The sequence below is a fragment of the Schistocerca piceifrons genome, chromosome 4 (assembly GCF_021461385.2).
Source record: "Schistocerca piceifrons isolate TAMUIC-IGC-003096 chromosome 4, iqSchPice1.1, whole genome shotgun sequence".
In the NCBI taxonomy this organism is placed as follows: domain Eukaryota; kingdom Metazoa; phylum Arthropoda; class Insecta; order Orthoptera; family Acrididae; genus Schistocerca; species Schistocerca piceifrons.
In genome coordinates this window covers 565,814,228-565,838,436 of record NC_060141.1, presented here as the reverse complement: position 1 = coordinate 565,838,436, position 24,209 = coordinate 565,814,228, and the positions used below count along the sequence as shown (strand labels likewise).

The 24,209-nt window shown below is 40.8% G+C and overlaps 1 protein-coding gene across 2 annotated transcripts in view; it reads left to right on the top strand.

Annotated features, from left to right (window-relative positions):
* LOC124795410 (mitotic checkpoint protein BUB3) overlaps nt 1–24,209 on the top strand; it is a 76,180-nt gene that overhangs the window by 36,132 nt on the left and 15,839 nt on the right. For both annotated transcript variants that reach the window (XM_047259431.1, XM_047259430.1), the window contains exons 4-5: nt 461–612; nt 15,039–15,197. In XM_047259431.1, the coding sequence (XP_047115387.1) occupies nt 461–612; nt 15,039–15,197 (311 nt within the window). The remainder of the gene's footprint in view (nt 1–460; nt 613–15,038; nt 15,198–24,209) is intronic.

Sequence of the window (24,209 nt, the reverse complement as noted above, 5' to 3'; positions counted from 1 at the left end):
CAGAGGTCTGTTTCGCAAAGACTGAGATAGAATGCTTTTAGTGATTTTATTGACTCATGTTAGTTTCAAACGACTTTCAAATTGATACAGACATGTATAGAATGAAGCAAATTACTATAATAAAAAAAAATGAAAATAAAGATTTTAGACCTTTGAATGTTTTTGCTTGTACTGAAAATTGTAATTCTCCGACAAGAGGTCCCTTTTCATTTTCTGTGTAGCATAAATAGCTCTATCTATATTCTTAAAGTTCTTTTGCTTCAGTCAATAAATTTTATACGTTAAAGGATCATTTTAATGTTCTTGATTTTCATATATTAATAGCATCAGGCTATGATTTAGTAACAGGCTTCTCAGTATATATAAAACTTACTTTTGAAAACTTAATGATGCATGTTTTAATTCATTAATGAAAAAAAGTGTTTGAGACAGTTTGCTATATTACATGATTGTTGTTTAGAAACCATTGTGGGAACCCATGACAATGCAATAAGAGCTGTAGAATATTCTCCAGAAGTGAATGCAATACTCACAGGAAGCTGGGATGCTTCTGCTAAATTGTGGGATCCAAGAAGTGCACGCTGTGTAGGTACCTACACGCAACCAGACAAGGTAAGCACTTCTGCTCATAAAGTGAATTAAATTTCTCTCTACACATGACATAAGTTGTGTTTCCATCTAGGCTTGAAGTACAGCTCCAATTGCAGGAAGCTCTCAGAGTAGTATAGTTGGATGTCATGGTTTAATTTAGCATTGCCACCAAAGTTTAGTCATGTATGTTCACTGGTACAGTGCATGCAGATCATCATTTTTTTTTTACTGAGTTAAGTGTCTTCTAAAAAAAAAAGGTGTATGCTTCTAGCACTCTGTTCGTAAGTGTTTTTATTATTATTTTTTAATGCACTATTGTTTGAAATAAAAGGAGGAAATGGAAAAAGCCATAGTGCTTAGTCTGATAAGTGACTGTAACTCTGTTGTCATAATAATAGTTAGGCATTGATATTTAATTATATCTCAAAAAATATTAGCACACACTTTGATATAATTAATGGATCAGGTGAAGTACTTCATGTTTGTATTATTTAAGAGGAAAGATATTTGTAAACACAAGTAATTCCAGCCATGTGGATATCAGCACAGTGTTAAATAATTACTGAAGTGAGGAACAGGAGCTTGTAATATTCTGTAGTTTTCAAAAGTGAGAGAAATACTACAATTAGAAGTCTACATTTTTGTTATTTCAGTCTCATTTCATGTGATTGCAAGGTTGAGCTGTACATCGTAATTTTCTGCACTCAAAACCTGGCTAAATAAATGTGAACCTTTAATAACAGAACATGAGTGTGTTATATGGCAATTAATGACTGATCTGTCCGACCAATATATAATTAAGGACATACATTCAACAGTGCAATTGTCAGTGTGGTATGGGAAATATTTTATATCCTTTGATATCAGTCACCTGCCTCCATTGCTGAGGTCACTAATGCACACCTGTGTGGTGATGCTCAACTCTAATGTGAGCTGGATTGAATCATGGTGGTGGAAAATTTTGACTGCCAGTATTTGGCCAGGAAGGGGAAGAAAGTTAGTTGTGTAAAGTTCCTGATCACCATTCTTCACACCATTGTCCTGGATTGTATTCCAAACCTCTCCACAGTATCTCATGAAGTGATGGCATGTTACGCTATTGATTGTGATCTGTCTGACAGATGGGGTCTTTAATCTTGGTGGCCTCCTTGGGTGCTATTTGAGTAGGCTGTGTGCAGGTGCATCCTGTATTGCAAAGATCCATGGCTGCCATTGTTTTCTACTTGAGGTGGATGACTTAAGAGAAGTGGAAGGAGGAATCCATGACAATCAACAACATGGGGACTAAGATAGTGAATTGCTTAAGTGTGTGAGCAAGACCTGGTGCTAATATACCTGTGCTGCCAAAGCTCAAGGAATTTGGCATTGGTAAACCAAAACTGCAACCTTGTTGTCTCCAATGCTCAGTTAAGAGCTATTGACATTTATTGAACACAAGTTATATAGGAACAAATTAAATGTCTGTTAGTCCACAGACAGCAACAGTTCTGGATAGTGAACCACAATAGGAATTAACATGGAATAGTTTCTGGTGAAGGTGGATAAAGTCCAGGCACTATGTAATGAAACAACTTACATTTAGTAATGAAAGTTCTATTAAACCTAGTAGTGGTGGGAGCCATAATTATGTAATTTGGTGTATTATGCACACAGTAAACGGTTGCAGTGGTCAGTTTCTGCAGGTAGAGGAGAATTGGATAGTAGCATCTGATGGGAGAGTATAGCGTTACAGATCAGTGGTTGGGTTATGGGTTACAATATGTTCCACTCCGCTGACGGTTTATTGCCTGGTTTATATACATGCTAACTTTTATCTTATAATTACTTCGCAGTCGCAGTTCTTCAAATTATTTTGTGTAGTGGACTTGCTATGCAGTGCCACGAGACCCTGCCATGACACTTCAGCTTTTGCAGTGGGGCAAGTGCTGAAAGAGAGCTCTAATATGTTAGTGCCACTAAATGACGTAGTCATTTTTGTGACAACTCCTGTTTTATAAATGCCTTTACAATTGTGGGTGAACAGATCTCTCTTAATATGTAACTTGAACTAGGTCACAACATGAATTACTGTACTGATTTGACATTTCAGAAGAGACTGACAGAATGACAGTTATGATCTTCAGTTGTTTGGGCATTGACATTATTGCTCCGTGGCTTCCAGTGCACCACCAAGTTGTAACGCCAAATCGTAAGCAGGCCTCCAAGACAGGTGGGGATGTATTTGCCATCACACATTGTTGGTATGCTGAGCTGCCATCTTTTACATTCATGCGCATATTTGTATTTCAAACCACACTGTTCTTTTATTCTTTAAATAACTATAGGTTTCCCTTTCATTTCAATAATAATAGTAATAATAATCACCACTTAAGGTACCTTAAAACAAAGTCTGTTTTTATTTTTTATTTTTTTTAAAGTCAATTATGCAATGCAGCTTGTTCGATAAAAGATAGTTACACTGAACACACTGTTCAAAATATAGGAATTTTAATCATACTTTTGCTCATTATCTTCTATAAACTAGTAAGTACCTTTCTGATTTCACATTTTATTACTCTATTTGTATGGGGTTTCTATGAGCAATCATAGCATTTCACAGAGAATATGAAAAATACTTGCAGTCGAACTGTTTGATCGTGGTTACTTTTCAGTTATTGATTGCAACAGCTTAAGTTTCTCAAATATATGGAGATTAAAAGAAAAGTTTAGGTCCATCCATACCATAAGAAGTTACATGCTGACATTTTGATCCACAGTCCTCTCAACAAATAACAAATTTCAGATTTGTGATTAGTCAAACATTTGCAGAAAAGTGAATGCAAAGAATCATCAATACCTGGTGTATTTACCTTCAGCTATTTTGGAGAACACTTCAGTAGTATGACTAACAGTCACTGTACAGCTTCTAACCTCTGTAAAAGCTGCACTTATGCCTTCTTCTATTACCTTTTAGACCTTTCATTGGAAGTGTCCCTTTTTTAATTCATTGTTAAAAATTGGCCAGGTGCGAGTAGGACTTGCACACTACGAATATAGTTTTGTGCATTGACAGTTCATCCATTCCAGGAATTGAAAATCTCAATGGTTTATGTCTTTTATCGAGATTGATACTGGCAAAATATCGGTCCCAGGGACTCCATGACTTTCAAGAACATTTTAGTTTCAAGTTTGACATCAGGTAACAAATGACAAAATTGGAAATTAACAGTTTAATGATTTTTTTTTCTTTGCATTTACTGTGAAACCAAAGTAACCAAACATCCAGAGGACCCAGTCCATTCCACATTAACACATTCAACACCGTTATGGAGCCACCACCAGATTGAATAGTGCCTTGTTGACAACTTGGGGGCATGGCTTTGTGAGGTCTGTGCCATACTCAAACAATACCATCAGCTCTTATCAACTGGAATAGGGACGCAACTGACCAGGCTGTGGTTTTCCAGTTGTCTAGGTTCCAACTGATATGGTCACAAGCCCAGAAGAGGCACTGCAGGCAATGTCGTGCTGTTAGCAAAGGTACTCGCATTGGTTGTCTGCTGTCATAGCCCATTAACACCAAATTTTGCCACAATGTCCTAACAGGTATGAAACTTTCTGGCAGATTTAAACTGTGTGCCCGACAGAGACTCGAACTCAGGACCTTTGCCTTTCGCGGGCAAGTGCTCTACCATCTGAGCTACCGAAGCACGACTCACGCCCGGTCCTCACAGCTTTACTTCTGCCAGTATCTCGTCTCCTACCTTCCAAACTTTACAGAAGCTCTCCTGCGAACCTTGCAGAACTAGCACTCCTGAAAGAAAGAATACTGCAGAGACATGGCTTAGCCACAGCCTGGGGGATGTTTACATAATGAGATTTTCACTCTGCAGCGGAGTGTGTGCTGATATGAAACTTTCTGGCAGATTAAAACTGTGTGCCCGACCGAGACTCGAACTCGGGACCTTTGCCTTTCGCGGTCTAGTAAATTTGGAACTCTTTGATATTGAGTTCTTTTCCATTCAGACTTTCTTGCATTTTAGAGAGTTGAGTGCTTGGTAGAGCACTTGCCCGCGAAAGGCAAAGGTCCCGAGTTCGAGTCTCGGTCGGGCACACAGTTTTAATCTGCCAGAAAGTTTCATATCAGCGCACACTCCGCTGCAGAGTTCCTAACAGGTATGGTCATCATTTGTCCCACATTGATTTCTGTGGTTATTTCACACAGTGTTGCTTGTCTGTTAGCACTGACAACTCTTAAGCAAACGCCGCTACTCTCGGTAGTTAAGTGAAGGCTGTTGGCTACTGCATTGTTCCTGTTGAGAGGTGATGCCTGAACTGTGGTATTCTTAGCACTCTCTTGACACTGTGGACTGCAGAATACTGAATTCCCTAGCCATTTTCGAAATGGAATGTCTCATTTCTAGCTCCAACTACTATTCCCTTTTCAAAGTCTGTTAATTCCCATTGTGCAGCCATAATCAAGTTTGAAACCTGTTCATATGAATGACTTCAGTAAAAAAGACAGTTCCACCATTGCACTGCCCTTTTATACTTCTTTTACATGATACTGTCTTCATTTGTATATGTGCCTATTACTATCCCATTACTTCTGTCATCTCAGTGTATATGATGTATTATCACCAATTTGCCATTTTACAGTATTTAATTCCTTTTCTACATGATCAGTTTGACTAGTTAATCCATCTTGAACCTCTAGTTGCCATTTGAGCAGATTGTGAGTCAATGTTTTCCTCACAAAACTAAGTTTTCTCTTGACAGCCCTGTTCAGCAGTACCTCAGTGGCAGTCTGATCCATCACTTTCCTTAGCCCTGCTTCGAATTTGTCAGTAATTCAATCACCCTTTTCCTTTAGAAATGCCTCTATTTTGCTTTCAAGCTCAGTACACAGATTTTCTAAGCACAGCATTACATGTTTCACTGTGAGCTTCAGGCAGTTTCACTCCAGTTGCAATATGTCAAAACAATTTTGGGACAAACTTTTTACCTGTTGAGGAAGGCCCTTAATGGTTTCCTGGAAACCTAAAATTTTGGTTTTTGTGTGATCCAAATCAGATCTTAACACTTCTGTTAAGTTTTTAGCCTCTTCTGCTTTCAGCTGTTCCGTTTGATTTCAAACTTGTTCACTGACTTTCTCAATTTGTTGTTTCAAAGTAGGATAAACATTAGACATAGTGTCTTGCTAGTGATTCATATAGGATAGGTTACTATTAATGGTTTATTGTTGTTGTTTTGAAAAGTCAATGGACATGCTTTTTAATTTTTACAAAATCAGTGCAAGAGAATTTTGCACTGTAATAACAGATTCATTTGTGAGTGCTTATGTTACATTATGTACTCCAATAATGGGGCTAGAAATAATTGAATCTGGATAAATTACTGGATTCAAATTCATAGTATTAAAACTTGAGCTTTAGAATTAGAGGTAATACTATTGGATTCTGTACATGCATCTGTTTCAGCTGGTAATGTAATACTACTCACCACAGGTGAGCCAGCAGTTGTGTTCAAATTGGCAGACTCGCTATTAACAGTTTGAATATTCACATTTACAGTATTTAGTCTGTGCCATTTTCAGCAATTGCTGGGAAGATGCAACTGTAATAAGGGACATTAACTTTCCGAAACCTTATCACTTTTACATAATACAACTGAAAATATTTCAGAGGTTACGTCTGCTGCTCGTTAATGCGTGTGGCAAAAAGTATCTTGGGTAACAGATACTGATCACACTAACCTGTGGCATGTGCTTAACTACAGTTGTACACCATCATGCAGACTTTCTACAGATTGTAACTTTAAATTCAAAAAAATCTAAAAGATCTGACTAATTAAGGGAAAAAAGAGGTCTTAGTGCATAGGAAATTTATTACTACTGAAGTGGATCTACTGATTTTAAAAGCATTAAGTGATTCTGATCTCTTTACCTGTTGCTGTATATAGCAACAATTGTTATGCTAGTAAATTTGTAACTCTTTGATATTGAGTTCTTTTCCATTCAGACTTTCTTGCATTTTAGAGAGTTGAGTGCTTGCATGTAACCGAAAGGAGCAAAAATATTACAGCATATACATCATAAAAATAAAGTCCTGTTACAGCCATAGCATAACTCTCCCTCTCCAACTGAGATGAAGAGTTGCAATGGTGAAGGAAATTATTTGAGGAAGAAGATTTGTCGACTCGTACTTCGTTGCCAGGATAACAGGCTCGCAATGTCTAATTCACGACTGTGTTAATATTAATTAGTAGAAGTGTGCAATAGTAGTACAAGGACAAGTTTATATGCCAACTAGCTCTGCAGATGACGAAGAAATTGATGAAATGTATCATGAGATAAAAGAAATTATTCAGATAATGAAGGGAGACGAAAATTTAATAGTCATGGGTGACTGGAATTCGAAAGTAGGAAAAGGGAGAGAAGGATATGTAGTTGGTGAATATGGATTGGGGATAAGAAATGAAAGAGGAAGAATTGTGCACAGAGCATAACTTAATCATAGTTAACACTTGGTTCAAGAATCATGAAAGAAGGTTGTATACATGGAAGAAGCCTGGAGATACTGATAGGTTTCAGATAGTGGTAAGACAGAGATTTAGGAACGAGGTTTTAAATTGTAAAACATTTCCAGTGGTAGATGTGGACTCTGACCACAATCTATTGGTTATGAACTGTAGATTAAAACTGAAGAAACTGCAAAAAGGTGGGAATTTAAGGAGATGGGACCTGGATAAACTGACTAAACCAGAGGTTGTACTAAGCAAAGAAGGGAAAGCAGAAAGGTGGGAGTATATTGGTGGTCTATACAAGAGCGATGTACTTGAGGACAATATTATGGAAATGGAATAGGATGTAGATGAAGATGAAATGGGAGACATGATACTGCATGAAGAGTTTGACAGAGCACTGAAAGACCTAAGTCGAAACGAGGCCCCACGAGTAGACAACATTCCATTAGAACTACTGACAACCATGGGAGAGCCAGCCCTGACAAAACTCTACCATCTGGTGAGTAAGATGTATGAGACAGGCAAAATACCCTCAGACTTCAAGAAGAATATAATAATTCCAATCCCAAAGCAAGCAGGTGTTGACAGATGTGAAAATTATCGAACTATCAGTTTAATAAGTCACGGCTGCAAAATACTAACGCGAATTCTTTACAGATGAATGGAAAAATTGGTAGAAGCCGACATCGGGGAAGATCAGTTTGGATTCCGTAGAAATATTGGAACACGTGAGGCAATACTGACCCTATGACTTATCTTTGAAAATAGATTAAGGAAAGGCAAACCTACGTTTCTGGCATTTGTAGACTTACAGAAAGCTTTTGACAGTGCTGACTGGGATACTTTCTTTCAAATTCTGAAGTTGGCAGGGGTAAAATATAGGGAGCGAAAGGCTATTTACAACTTGTACAGAAACCAGATGGCAGTTATGAGAGTTGAGGGGCATGAAACGGAAGCAGTGATTGGGAAGGGAGTGAGACAGGGTTGTAGCCTACCCCAATGTTATTCAATCTGTATATTGAGCAAGCATTATAGGAAACAAAAGAAAAATTCGCAGTAGGAATTAAAATCCATGGAGACTAAATAAAAATTTTGAGGTTCGCGGATGACATTGTAATTCTGTCAGAGACAGCAAAGGACTTGGAAGAGCAGTTGAACGGAATGGACACTGTCTAGAAAGGAGGATATAAGATGAACATCAACAAAAGCAAAACGTGGATAATGGAATGTAGTCGAGTTAAGTCGGGTGATGCTGAGGGAATTCGATTAGGAAATGAGACACTTAAAGTAGTAAAGGAGTTTTGCTATTTGGGGAGCAAAATAACTGATGATGGTCGAAGTAGAGAGGATATAAAATGTAGACTGGCAGTGGCAAGGAAAGCGTTTCTGAAGAAGAGAAATTTGTTAACATTTAATATAGATTTAAATGTCAGGATGTCGTTTCTGAAAGTATTTGTATGGAGTTCAGCCACTTACGGAAGTGAAACATGGACAATAAATAGTTTGGACAAGAAGAGAATAGAAGCTTTCGAAATGTGGTGCTACAGAAGAATGCTGAAGATTAGATGGGTAGATCACATAACTAATGAGGAAGTGTTGAATAGAATTGGGGAGAAGAGTAGTTTGTGGCACAGCTTGACTAGAAGGGATCGGTTGGTAGGACATGTTCTGAGGCATCAAGGGATGACCAATTTAGTATTGGAGGGCAGTGTGGAGGGTTAAAATCGTAGAGGGAGACCAAGAGATGAATACACTAAGCAGATTCAGAAGGATGTAGGTTGCAGTAGGTACTGGGAGATGAAGAAGCTTGCACAGGATAGGGTAGCATGGAGAGTTGCATTGAACCAGTCTCAGGACTGAAGACAACAACAACAACAACAACAACGTCGAATCATTTAAAGTATCATTACAACATCCCTGGTACCATCAAAGACTGTTAATTATGTACATTAACAATATAATAAAAGGATAGTTCCTACTCACCGTATAGCGGAGATGCTGAGTCACAGAAATGCACAACAAAAAGATCGTCACACAATTAGCTTTCGGCCGTCAAGGCCTTGTCAAAATTACACACACACACACACACACACACACACACACTCACACTCACACACCGACCACAGTCTCCGTCAGCTGGAGCCAGACTGCGAGGAGCAGGCCATTAAGGGAGAGGCAACCAGGTGGGGGTAAGGAGAAGGCTGTGGTGGGGAGGGGGAGGGATAGCAGAGTAGGAGTGGGGGATGGTAAAGTGCTGCTGGGACCATACAGGGATGAATGCAGAGTGGGGTAGCTATTTGCAATCGGGTGGTTACACAAAAGTGGGGGGGGGGGGGGTAGTGTGAAAGGAGAGAAGTAAAAAGACTGGTGTGTTGGTGGAATGGAGGGCTGTGTAGTTCTGGAATGGGAACAGGGAAGGGCCTAGATGGGTAAGGACAGTGAGTGGCGAAGATTGAGACCCGGAGTATTATAAGAATGTAGGGTATATTGCAGGGAGAGTTCCCGCCTGTCCAATTCCGAAAAGCTGGTGTTGGTAGGAAGGATCCAGGTGGCACAAACTGTGAAGTGAAGCAGACATTGAAATGAAGCAAGTCTTGTTGAGCAGTGCGCTCAGCATTAGGATTGTCCAGTTGTTTCTTGGCCACAGTTTGTCAGTGGACATTCACATGGAGACACAGCTTGTTGGTTGTCATCCCCATGTAGAATGCAGCACAGTGGTTGCAGCTTAGCTTGTAGATCACCTGACTGGTTTCGCATGTAGCCCCACCTTTGATGGGATAGACTGTGATGTTTGTGACAGAACTGGAGTAGGTGGTGGTGGTGGTGGTGGGAAGATGTATGGATCAGGTCTTGCATCTAGGTCTGTTACAGGAATATGAGCCATGAGGCACAAGGTAGGGAACAGAGGTTGTGTAGGGATGGATGAGGATATTATTTAGGTCCGGTGGGACGCAGAATACCACTCTGGGAGGAATAGGAAGGATAGTGGGCAGAACATTTCTCATATCAGGACATGACAGGAGGTAGTTGAAACCCTGGCGGAGAATGTAGTTCAGTTGTTCCAGTCCTGGATGGTACTGAGTCACGAGGGTAATGCTCCTCTGTGGCTAGATGGTGGGACTTCGGGTGGTGTTGGGTAACTAGAAAGATAAGGCACAGGAGATACGTTTTTGTACAATGTTGCGATCTGTAACGGCCTCAGTGAGACCCTTGGTATATTTTGAGAGGGACCGCTCATCACTCCAGATACGATGGCCACAGGTGGCTAAGCTGTGCGGAAGGGGCTTCCTACTATTCAAAGGGTAGCGCCTGTTAAAGTGGAGGTATTGTTGGTGGTTGGTAGGTTTGATATGGACAGAGGTACTGATATAGCTGTCTTTGAGGTGGAGGTCAACTATGAGGAAGGTGGCTTGACAGATTGAGTAGGACTAGGTGAAGTGAATGGGAGAGAAGATGTCAAGGTTCTGGAGGAGTGTGGATAGGGTGTCCTCACCCTCAATCCAGATCATGTTTAGGAAGGATTTCCCTAGCTGGCCCATGAATAGGTTGGCATAAGATGGTACCACATGGGTGCCCATAGCCGTACCTCAGACTTATGTGTAGGTAATGCCTTCAAAGGAGAGGGTAATTGTGGGTGAGGACACAGTTGCTCATGGTGGCTAGGAAGGAGGTAGTTGGTTTGGAATCCGTAAGGCCATGGGCATTAGTGATGTTAATGTAAAGGGAGGTGGCATCAGTTGCTCATTTGCTGCTCCCGCCTTTTACTTCAACAGTCTACTACCTCTACAACAACTTCTAAACCTCCCCCATGTCCCCTCTAAGCTGACAAACCCTGTTTTGCATACCTACTACATTTACCCCAACCTGCAAAACTCCCTCTCACCACCACACAGAATCCGGAACCTAAACACACCTGAAGCACAGTCATGAAAATTTCCTCCAAAAGCTGAAGCTCTACCGAAGTATCAATCCTTTCCAAAAGCCTCACCTTTTACCCAACCCTGAAATTCAGTCATGCAGGACTTGTTGAAGACCTTGTCTCCTTCTCCCAGTCCCTACAGTGGAAACACTTTTTTTGCCCCAACCCTACCTACTGAACCAAAGACCAATCTTGAACTCTGCCGGACTCAGTTTACTCCTCCATCTAACCGTGATCCAGCCCCACAACCCCCAAATCACCCCCTGTTAACTTTCCACAATTTCTGAATCTTGAACCTTGCCCCGCCATTATTCCCCAAATACCTTGACATAGAAACCAACTTTAAATACAAGGAAAGATGTGCAGTCCACCATCTAAAACCTGATCCCGATTGTATTATCCTACCTGCTGACAGAGGCACTGTTGTTTTGAACTACAAGGAGTACCTGCCAGAAGGGCTCCACCAGCTCTCAGTTACATCCACCTATATATCCTGCCACAGTGGTCCCATTCCAGAAATCCAGAAGTAGTCTCTACTCAAATCTTTAGGCCCACCCCAGAACCTCTCCTGGAGTCCATCTCTCTCCTCAACCCTACCATTCCCCACACTCCCACCTTCTCCGTATTTCCTGAAGTCCATAAACCCAACTGCCCTGGACGCCTCATTGTGGCCAATTACTGTGCCCCCACACGGAGAATCCCTGATCTCGTAGACCAACACCTTCAGCCTGTTACCTGAAACCTACCCTCCTACCATTTCCTCCACTGACTCTCCACAGTTCCTGTCCCTTTATCACACAGTGCCCTGCTTTTCACTATTGGTGCCGCCTCGCATAACACTAACATCCCTAATGTCCATTGCCTTGAACACTACCTTTCCCAAGGCCTGACGGATTCCAAACCAACCACCTCCTTCCTAGTCACCATGACCAACTACATCCCCACCCGCAATTACTTCTCCTTTGAAGGCATTACCTACGAACAAATCCGAGATACGCTATGGGCACCCATGTGGCACCATCTTATGCCAACATATTCATGGGCCATCTAGGGAAATCCTTCCTAAACACACAGAATCCCACACCCTTCACCTGCTTCAGATTCATTGATGACATCTTCGTGATCTGGATCAAGGATGAGGACACCCTATCCACATTCCTCCAGACCCTCGACACCTCTTCCGCCATTCACTTCATCTTTTCCTACTCAACCCATCAAGCCACTTTCCTCGAAGTTGACCTCCACTTCAAAGATGGGTTTATCAGTACCTCTGTCCATATCAAACCTACCAACCACCAGCAATACCTCCACTTTGACAGTGCCACTCGTCTCTTACCAAGAATTCCCTTCCACACAGCCTACCCACCTGTGGCAGTCGCATCTGGAGTGATGAGCGGTCCCTCTTGAAATATACTGAAGGTCTCACTGAGGCCGTTACAGATCGTCACTGCCCTCCCAACCTCGTACAAAATCAGGTCTCCCATGCCTTATCTTTCTAGTTACCCAAAACCTCCCAAAGTCCCACGATCCAGCCACAGAGCAGCATTCCTCTCATGACTCGGTACCACCCAGGACTGGAACAACTGAATTACATTCTCTGCTAGAGTTTAGACTACGTCTCATCATGCCCTGAAATGAGAAATGTCCATAAACATCACGTATCCAATCAAAGACAGGCCTACCTGTCAAATCAGTCATGTCATCTAAGCTGCAACTAGTGTGCTGCATTTTACATGGGCATGACAACCAACAAGCTGTCTGTCTGCATGAATGGCCACCAACAAACTATGGCCAAGAAACAACTAGACCATCCTGTTGCTGAGCATGCTGCCCAACATGACTGCCTTCATTTTAATGACTGCTTTACAGCCTGTGCTATCTGGATCCTTCCCACCAACATGAGCTTTTCTGACTTGCACAGGTGGGAACTCCCCCTCTACATTCCCAAAACCCAACTGGTCTCAGCCTTCGGTAGTTATTGTTCTTACTCATCCAGCTCCCTTCCTGTTCCCATTCCAGCACGACACAGCCCTCTGTTCCACCAGTGCACCCAGTCTTTTACTTTCTCTCCTTTTCCATTAACCTCTCCCCCGCTGCCCTCTCCCTCTGTCCAACCTTCTGAATGCACCTAGCTGCCCCAGTCTCCACCTTGTCCCTGCATGCTCTCAGTAGCACTTTACCATTCCCCATCACTACTTTGCTATTCCTCCTCCCCACACCGGCCTTCTCCTTAACCCCACCCGGTTGCCTCTCCCATAATGCCCTGCTGCTTGTAGTCTGGCTCCAGCTGCCAGACTGTGGTCGTGTGTGTGTGTGTGTGTGTGTGTGTGTGTGTGTGTGTGTGTGTGTGTGTGGGCGCGCGAGAGCGCACGCGCACGCGTGTGCGCATGAGTGTGTGTAGGTTGTCCCAACTCAGTATCTCACTTATGTGGTAAGTAGCAACTATCCTTTTCATAATATTGTTACATTTTGTCTTGGTATTTCCATTGTTTAATTAGGTACATTAGATACACAGCAAACTCTCTTACTATTTTAAAATGTGGCTGCTGCTGGAATTGATGGTAGAAAGCCTGTTAGGACATTCCCTGGAGGTAAATCATACTGAAGTTGTAAGTTGTCTAGTAGAGTTGCGTTCTTAGCGTGATAAGTTGATATAGCATTACACACAATAGCTCAGTTTATGAGATCTACGTTTGAGCTCTGGTCTGCCAATTGGAATCTGCTGTGATGGTTCACGGCACAGTCCGCTGTGTAGTGAATGTTTCAGTTTGTACCTCTCAAGGCTATTGTAGTGCTTTCCAAATTCCCCCCCCCCCCCCCCCCCCCCTCACGCACACCTTGTACCCACCGCTAAATTAGGAAGTTAGGTCGACACTTAAAAACTTGAGTTAGTAGCTCCACCCCCCCTCTCCACCCCCTTCTCTCCCCCTCTCCTCTCTATCCCCCCTCTCTATCTCTCTCCTTCCCCTCTCTCCCCTCTCTATCTCTCTCCTTCCCCTCTCCCCCTCTCTCCCCTGTCTATCTCTCTCCTTCCCCTCTCTCCACCCCACCCCCTGCACTACCTGTTCAACTGTGGCAGCAGTAAACTGACATGATTGATCTATACACAAATAACAGTTCAGAAAGTTTATATGACCTTGTTATGTTAGTCACTAGCACTCTTGTTGAATATTTTTATTCCATTTTCTGCTTCCTACTCAAGTATTGTATGATGAAGCAAAGTGATGCAGCAAAACATACTCAGATATTTGTATAAGGGATTTTGGATCAAAATCTAGTGTGACTGTACTGGATTTTTTGTGATTTCTGTAATTGATTTGCAGTGGAAAATCAGTGGAATTGTTCATTAAGTGAAGCCACAGTCATTTCCTTAACTCATGAGGATGGATAATTGCCCTACTTTTGGTTGGGGTCAAGTGTTATCAGCAGTGAAACAGTAACATAGTGATACAAAAATGGATAAACAAATTGAATTTGGGAAAGAAAGTATCAGAGATATGCATGAAGTAAATTAAGGAAACTGTAGAAAAAATGGTGGAATTCAAATGCAAATGTTACTGAATACAAGTCACGTCTCTTAACACTATTGTACCTGATGTGAAGGTCTGTTTCTAATATTTTAACAGCTGATTAAATTAAATGTGATTACATGCTCCTAACCCCTCCCCCCCCCCCCCCCCCCTCCTCCCAACTCCACCTTCTCCCCTTCCCAACCTGATTCTTTCAAAGACAGAAGTCTTGTTTTAACTAAACATTACTTTTATTTAAGAGGGTACGTTAGTGTCTAATTTGATGTTGCAGCAGTTCAGGCAACTGCTGTGACCTGACACTTTCTGGGAAGTACATCTTATCTCTCAGTGACGATTCAGAAACACTTCTCTCTCGTACAGAAAATATTCCTGAATAATTCAGATACCGTACTTCAGAGATGTTGAATATTTGAATTGTCATTTTATTTATTAACTCTAAGCTTCAGTTTGTTTTTCTACAGTGCATTAACATTGCACCCTCTGTTGTGTTCCAGGTATTTACAATGAGCTTGTGTGGTGAAAAATTTGTTGTTGGAACAGCAGGACGAAAAGTGTATGTTTGGGACTTACGTAATATGGGTTATGTACATCAGAGAAGAGAATCAAGTTTAAAATACCAGACAAGATGCATTCGATGCTTCCCAAACAAACAGGTATGTGTTAAATATATAAGAAAGTATATATTTAACACTGGATAATTGGATGGATTACACACACACACATACACACACACACACACACACAAAACATTTTTCAATTTTTATGTGGAAAGATTTATTGGGCCATCCTGATTATCATTCGAGTAGAATCTTCATATTCTCGATTTGTGCCATCTCCGTCTTGCACAGTGTTTATAGTACAGTAATAACGTGCACCCTGTTTTATCGCCTGTCTTCCCTGTTACTTGCATTTTTATTAGATTGCCACCATGTTTTTTTGTACTTATTTTCTCATTTAATCATCATAATCTGGTTCATTCCTGAGTGTTAGACAACTAGCTCTGTGTATGGTGTAGTATTCTGTTAATTTGTGAGTAGAATTAAAAAATTTTATTTGTTTGCAATATTATAAGATAGTAGTCATTTGTACTCAGTTTGTGTGAGAAACTGCGATTAGTTCATGGGAACCACTTCGGGCTCTAAAATTCTTTCTGTAGTGCCTATATTTATATCTGGTATTTGCATGATATTTACCAGATTGTGTGTGTGTGTGTGTGTGTGTGTGTGTGTGTGTGTGTGTGTGTGTGTGTGTGTGTGAACCCTGTATCTGATTCTAAGTATATTACCTCTTAGTGTTGACAATAACATGAAAGACTTTCAAGTAGATTGAAAGGTTTTAGGACTTCAGCTTGTTCAATGAGGTCTTACTTACAGGGAAAGTAAATGACTGTGGCAGTCGCAGAAAATTTTTGAAAATAAAGGGAAACAAGAGTCACTCATATTTCCAGATGTAGACACACACTTGGCAGTTGTAGAAAGCCAAAAATAGATAGTGAAAACAGCTTATTTATAGGTTTGTAGTTTGAAGAAAAAATCCAACTTTATTCTTTGTGTGCCACCATTGAACATCATGTGTCTTTCACTTGGGAGTCTCCATTTACAGTTTTATTTTTACCAAGCAAATGCCCTTTGTTACTGATGTCAGATTACCTATCGATCTGACAGTTACTTATTAATGTGCTCTCTCAATATAGTTCTTGGTCTTGTCTGTTAACTGTAATTGGAAACTGTTGAAGGATCCTCACATCACTGATGCAAACCTTCGTCTTTCCTAAATTATATCATTCCAGAATACACTGACAATAACTATTTCTAGGATTTGGACCAACTCATTTCATTGCACTGTTCCATAGGACTTCTGCGTAAGTTTTGTGACACCATATATAGACTTGGCGTAAAGTTGTCTTCTGAATTGTCAATAAATTTGAGGTGGTTACTGCAGATGTTAAGATTTTCTTGCTTTATAACATTCCAGTCTGTTAACTATCTCACTCACTGGCATTGTCTCCACTTCTTGGCCATGTCCTTCCCTCTGAGACCCATAATATTTTTGATAGGCTTATTACTGATGATTTTACGTTAGCTACAAAACACATATATGCTCTTGCTAACAAAAATGTAACTGCTCATCATACAATATGGCTCTAATGAACTACATTTACCCAACTGTAAGATGAGGTTTTTTCCCAACTTTGTCCGTCAGAAAATACAGGATCATCTTAAATTCACAGATTAAACTATTGTTGCTGATGTCTATGTTTTTACATTGTTTAATAGATTAATATAGGGGTCATCTTACATTTGGGTCATTCTGTGTCAATTCAACATAGCTCTCCACCTGACCATCTTAGATTTTTTTCAAATTTGGTGCATACAATAGTAATGCCCTTTTGGCTCTCTTTTCGTTTCATTAGCTGAGAGAAGCAAACCTGTAGAGGCACATTTGCATAAATGGGCATGGTGTTCTGTTGGACATATGTAACAGAGCAGACACCACTCATGATGAAGCAGCTAGTGCATTTCTAATTCCACAGAATAAGTATAAACATTCGGAACAGTAGAATAACGAAACAATTGCATCACACACATGGAAGTATTAATAGTCCCATATAACACTTTCACACATAATGCAGTAAAAAAACAGTTGTCATCATTGGTGTATGAATCCAGGACCCTTGGTACGATGATATAATGCTCTACTAACTTCCCCACAGAAGCTATACGTATTAGTTGCTCGCAGTACTGATTTTCTTGTACTTCGTAGTTCTGATGTTACTTCTAATTAATGTTTATGCCCGTTCTACTGGACCACAGCACATAGTACAAACTAAATTGGAGTTTTGGTTGATACTTGATTGACATACAACGTTTGGTAGCTATCTGAGTGTCTGACATCTGGAGGTTTGGGTGTCGGCATAAATGATTATAATTCTGATTCTGATATAGTAATGAAACTTGACTAATTGAAAAGCTAATGCGTAGAGCTTTACATTGATATTCAACACGGTGGGTTTCTAAGAATTTTCACATTTAAGTTCATTGTTCTTAATTTTTGATCTTGAATATCTCAGAACATTCCCCCTTCAGGTTTTTTGGAAAAAAAATTATTTTATTGCCCCAATATGCCAGTGTAAATGTGGTAAATATCAATATGGCACACGAAAGGCATCATGACCAAAAATTTATTTCGTCTACATAACTACAGTAACTAAATGCAGTAAGCAACTATGTATCCATGGGTGGCTTTTTCTCGAAATTTTTTGAGTTGTGGCCAAAACACCGTGTCCTTGTGTATATCAGTGGGACCCATGCTGTTTGTTCACGTGTCTCTCACCAAAATTTTAAGTTAATAGTTGAAGGGTATAAATTGAGAGGTAGCAAAGTATGAAGAATGCATATTACGATCATATAAACAGTGTGCACTATTTGTTATGTGCAAGCCTACACTTCCAGCATGTTTCTTAGGTAGATGTTTCTATTATACAAGTTTGGTAGAACTGATGGATAAGCTGTTTGAACTGTTTGGTTTGAACTGCGTTGACGAAATTACAAACAAATGTTGGTTAACTACAGGTAGGTTAGTTCTTGAGACGATTTGTTTTTAGCTTGCTTCAGATACGCAAATAATAATTAAATGTATCATATGTGGGAATATCTGATTGCCTTCAGCATAATACTCTCTCTGTGTGTGTGTGTGTGTGTGTGTGTGTGTGTGTGTGTGTGTGTGTGTTCTTTCCAGCACAGTTTCATCAATTTCTTAAAATGTCACATTCAAACTCCAAAGCACATTTACCACTTTTCGGATGAAAATGCTGCCCAATACAGTAACAGAAACCAGGAAGACTTTGAATGGCAGTTTTTTTTGCTTTGGCATATGGTAAAGGACCTTGTGTTGTGGTTGCAGGCACTGTAAAGAGACTAGCTATACTTACAAGCCTCAAGTGACCTCATGAAAACCATATTTTGACGCAACAGTTGTTTCAGTGTTGCAAAGAAATACTCCTTCATGTGTCTTAGACTATATGTCAGTTTCCAGTTATGACTAAGACATTACCAAGCTGAAGCAACATTTCAAGAATACAAGTAGGATTCTATTTAACTGTAAGTTCCATTGCATAATACCTATTAATAAAGGTATAATAAAAACAGACACATATTCTTCTTCTGTAGTGAACAGAGTGGAGTCAGTGATTGATATGTGGAAACAAATGCTGTTAACAGACAGGCATGGATTTGTTGCCAGTATGTATGACAGTCATTGGTGGGTTGCATATGTCTTACAAAGTTATGAAGGAACAAATGAAGTACAGGCCAGCTTCTTGCATCCACGTGGACCATCTCCATCATTTGTGTTTCTTTCCACAGCAGACTCCTGTGTTTTCAGAAGATGTGACATTCACACAAGACGAGATCCAGTGACACTACTAGGACATACTCTTTCCCTGCATCGATCTGATGAACAATTTAATTGGAGACTTGTAAAACAAGGTGTAACCACATTGTATTGCCTTTTCATTGAAGCTACACTGTAAATTGTTCATAATACCACTACAGTAATATAAACGTTATTTTTGTACAACATTACTTATGAATTGTATTTTTTAATAATTTCTGTTTCATATTTATGTGCTACATTCTGCATTTTGATATTGTACTGATTCTGACAAAATAATGTTTTGAGCATGATGCCTTTGATGTGCCATCTTGATATTTGCCATGTTTATGGTAGCATATTGGAGCAGTATATCTTTTTTTTATAAAAAGGAATAAAGTGGGATGTTTTGAGATATTAGAGGTCAAAGGTTAATGTCAATGATTTTGAATTTGAAAGTTCTTAGAAACCCATCATGCTGCATCTCAGTGTAAAGATCTACTCATCAGCTTTTCAGTGTCAGAAGTTTTGTTGCTGTATCTGGATTAGATGTCCCTCTCTTGCGCTTTGTGTGTAACCTCCTTCCCCTCGTAATTGCCCTCTCTTTTCCTCCTTTTTACTCCCATTTTACTTGAAAATCTTTCTGCTGTCATCCATTCCACCATTATATTTGTACTGCTCTTTTTTACACCTGTATTTGTGTTTACTTTTTTTTATATTAGACTTACTTTCCATTATGATGAACAGTGAAGACACCATTCATGTAACTACCATTTGAGACTATACATAGGACGTTACTTCATCTTTCTCCCTCTATCACCACTGACCACTTGAGAGGAACCCTTTTCTTAATTGCTGTGAAATCTGATTCATATCTGATATTCCATTATTGTTTTCTTTCTATACTACGTCATATTTGTCACCTCCACCAAGCACGTAGCACTTCTGCTGGTTTCTCTCTTCCTGTGCCTTCATTTGTGACCATTTATTTCTGTTTCTGTAGTTATCAATGGAAAAATGTTCAGTTCTGTAAACATATGTAGGACTGTTTAGTCGGGATAGTCATGACCGTTTTTGAACATATTTTGACAAATAGAGATTTTCACTAAACAGTTATAATTATCTATACTATCATAACAAATTTAACTTGAAAGACAGTCACAAGAAACACACTCACAATTTTTATGTTTGCTCAAAACTGTAAAAAAGGTGCTTCTTTTATGGGTGTCAAGATGAAATTGTGATGGTTACCAATGTAATTTTAGCATCAAGTCCAATTTGCCATAATCTCATTTAATGCTGTCCTTTGTAGTTTATCTCAACATACTGACTTGAGGCACCATTACACCAAACCAGCTTCCACTCTTTATTATGTTAGCAATTTTGTGTTGGAAGTGTAATACATAAGTGTGGTATCCTGACACTGTGTGTATGAAGGCCTGCCGGACGATATGGAAATTGGTGACAGCCATTAGGTGTCTTGGCAACATTTGCAGGCGCTGCTGACACCGCCGTAAGTGCTGCTGCCTAGACATGCCCTCTGTGCTGGTGTATCAACACCCATGGTTTCCCTTTAAAGCCGGCAAGATAGTGATCCTGCAATCAGTTGTAGTTTTTCTGCACTACAGTATTGATCCTGCTACATATCGCTGTCTTGGTTCTGAATTGACTACATCTTTATTTTCAATCCTGGTTTGCTCACTGGCCTTGTTATTCTGTCGTGCCATCTTCATTGTCTGTCCTTTTGTCACATTGTCCACCTGTTGCTCTTTGGTGGCGTGCTGTCGACTCTCTTGGCCAGTTGCCGATCCTCTACTTGTTCCAGAGTCATTCCTAGATTTGTCTGATTCTAGTCTCTCTAAATGGTGATTAGATAAAAATGATAGTTATGTTCCTTGACACTAAACTCGTGGAACAGCAAGAGCAACAGCTGCTCCAACAGCAATTTAAGCAACAGCAGTTCCAACAACAGTTCCAACTTCTATCAAACTGGTTACAGATTCAAGGTTCCCAACCAATTTAGGTTGTGCTCAGTTCCCAGCCGGAGTGCCTCCTGCCCTGTTTCCGCCACTTAACGATGCAGAGAAGGATTGGGTCATGTATTTCTAGTAACTGAAATGGCACTTCCCTGCTTTTCAGGTTTTGGATGATGCTCTCCAATGGTTGCTCTTCCTTTCTTAGGCTCCCCCTGAAACATAGAGATGCAGTGCCCTGTTTCTGCCAAAAGTGACTTTTTCTGTCTCTTTATGGGCAGCTGTTTAGCAAGAACTTGATCGCCTCTAGGAAGCTTGGGTAACTGAACCTGTCAAAACTAGTCATTGGGCCACACAAGTAGTATGGTCAAGAAACCCAGTGGTTCCATCTGATTATGTGGAGATTTCAAAGTGACAGTCAGTGGCCAGGCACCAACCCAATCCTGTGTCCGAAAGACCTTCACATTAAGCTTGTGGAGGTGAATATTTTTTCAAGATAGACTTTGCTGACACATATTCGCAGATCCTTCTGGATGAGAAATCACCGCGCATTGCGGTCATTGACACCCCCTTCGCGTTATGCAAATACAGGCACTTGCCCTTTGAGAACTCTTCTTCTTTGGCGATTGTCCAGAGGTACCTGGAACAGTTATCCATGTCCGTTTCCTCCTTGTGCTAAGTATCTTGATGACTTCAATGCCACAGGCACTACACATCGGAACCACATTGCAACCTTTGTCCTTCTTTACTACATTGTATGATTCAGGGACCTAGTGCCACATATGCAGAAGTCAGCGTTTTCAGGAGTAAGTGAAATACCTTGGCCACTCAACAAAGATGAGATCCATCCCATTGACCACAATGTTTCTACCATTGACACACTACCCCACTTCCAAAACTTACAGAAGCTATTTTGGGAAAGGTGAATTATTGTCCTAAGTTCCTTCCACAAGTGGCCCACATCCATTCAATCATTTGCAAAAGAAGGGCATTCAGTACAGGTGGACAGGTAGCTGCCTGTGAGTGTGCTTTCACACATTTGAAGGAACTGTTGTGCTAAGCAACTTTCCTTATGGTCTCTACTCCATCGTGTCTACGGGTTTTGGCTGCAGGAGCCTCTTCACGTGGCATTGTTGCAATACTGGTGCATAAGAACGAGGATAGTACTGAGCAATCAATGTGCTATTCATCAGAGATGCTGACACCTGCTTGAAAAAAGATTTGCAGATTGAAAACAAAACTTTGGTAATCGCCTTTGACTTTAAGAAATTCCATGTTTACCTATTAGGGACCATTTTACCCTCATTATGAACCACAAACCACTAATAGCTCCCTTTGGGCCCCAGTCTTGGCATTCAGAGTGGGCTGCATGACTCCAGTGTTGGGTGCTCTTCCTCAACTTCCACATTTATGACATTAAGTAGAAGCCCACAGCACAGAATGCAAATGCTGATGCCCTTTATTGTCTGCCCTCGAGGCCTGACCCAGCATTTGACCAAAAGGAAATTCCCTGTTTCCACAATTATGAGGAATGACAGCACACCTCAGATGGTATTCCCATTACAGGCAACATGCCTGCTGGTTGGGACTTAGCAAAGTTGTGAAGGCCATGGCATGTGACTGTTCCGCTAGTGCCTGGCACCAGGCTGCTCCAACCAAGTCTTACGCCGCCAGCTGCCCACCCTCTCCCATGCTCGACCACCTGTGGGACAGTATTCATCTGGACTTTGCTGGCCCCTTTATGGGATGTATGTGGCTCATTCTCATGGACAAGTGTTGTGATTATTCATATATGGTCAGCATGGAGCCCACCACCACTGGTGCCACTGTCACTGCTTCCATCCTGATCATAACAATCTAAGGGCTTCCCTGCACTATCATCTCAGACACTGGACTCCAATTCACAGCAGCACCATCCAAACAGATCTGCATCTCCAATGGCATCAAGTCTGCTGTTTCAACCCTTCTTTAAAGGTGAAGTGGAGGGTGTGGTGTGTATGTTTAAGTAACAAATGTTGAAAGTGTATGTTTAAGTAACAAATGTTGAAAGTGTATGTTTAAGTAACAAATGTTGAAAGTGGTAGGTACTTCCACCAGCACGGCTTTGCTCACTCTGTTTCTGCCCATGGCTGTAGCCCCGCGGAGATTTTTGGTGGGTGACAGCCACGTACTCTCCTCCAATTCCTGGCACCAAAGCTTCATGGAACCCTGGAAATGACACACACAGTGCTTACTGCCGGGCGGAGCTTTGTATGCATGCTCGGATTGGGTGAGACCCTTGTGGATGCTGGTCGCCTTCAGTGGGCAGCACCATACGATTGTGGACACTATGAGATGTGAGTGCTGGCATACAAGCCAGCTACATCTGCTCCTACTGACTGTTCTGCCAGTATGTAAATTGATGACAGCCATTAGGCGGTGCAGACAAGTCTGCAGGTGCTACTGTTGCCCCCGTGAGTGCAACCACATGGCTATGTCTGCTGTGCTGATTTATTGGCATCCATGGCTTACCTGTAAAACCAGCAGCGCAGTGGCTCTGACATCAGTTGTGATTTCTCTGTACTATAATATTCATTCTGAATTCACTACATCTTAGTTTTCAATCTTGGTTTACTTACAGGACTTGTTATTTTGTTGTGTCATCTCTGTTGTCTCTCTTTCTCTCATGTTCTTCATCTCTCTGGTGCTTAGCTAGTCAGCCAGTTTCCAGTGGTTCTCGAGTTGTTCCCAGTTTTGTCTGATTCTGCTGACTATAATATTATCAATCAGCCTGTTGCCGGTAAAATAAGATCAGATGTAGGTTCTGGATATTGGTAGACAGTCATCACCAGATCTCGGAGTTGTTCGTGCCTACTGCCACAAATAAGTTATGAAGTGGCAGTGAAGGAAGGAATGGGGAAAATATGTACGTGATATTGAAGCACAAGCTGTCATTGAATCATTTTAATAAGCAGCTGTTGGAACATCTTCTGTCTCTCTCTTCCCTTTTGCCAATACCATCATCAGCTTTCTGCTCCATAAGCGATGCTTACTTCTTGTCGTTGATCTGCCCATTTCATCCATGCTTGGTATGTGGTGTCTATATTGTGTTCATGTACATAGAGATTCCTTGCCAGCGAGGACTTTCCCATTGACAGTGTCCAGCTGTCCATATTAAGATTTTCTGTAATTTCCCTAAATCTCATAAGGTAAATTCCGGCATAGTTTCTTTGAAAATGGCACATACCATTGACTTCTCTAGTTCCAGCTTTTGCTCTGTCACTAATGACCTTGTCATCAATGGGATCTTATATCTCCTTTCTTACTTTCCTTTCTTCCCAT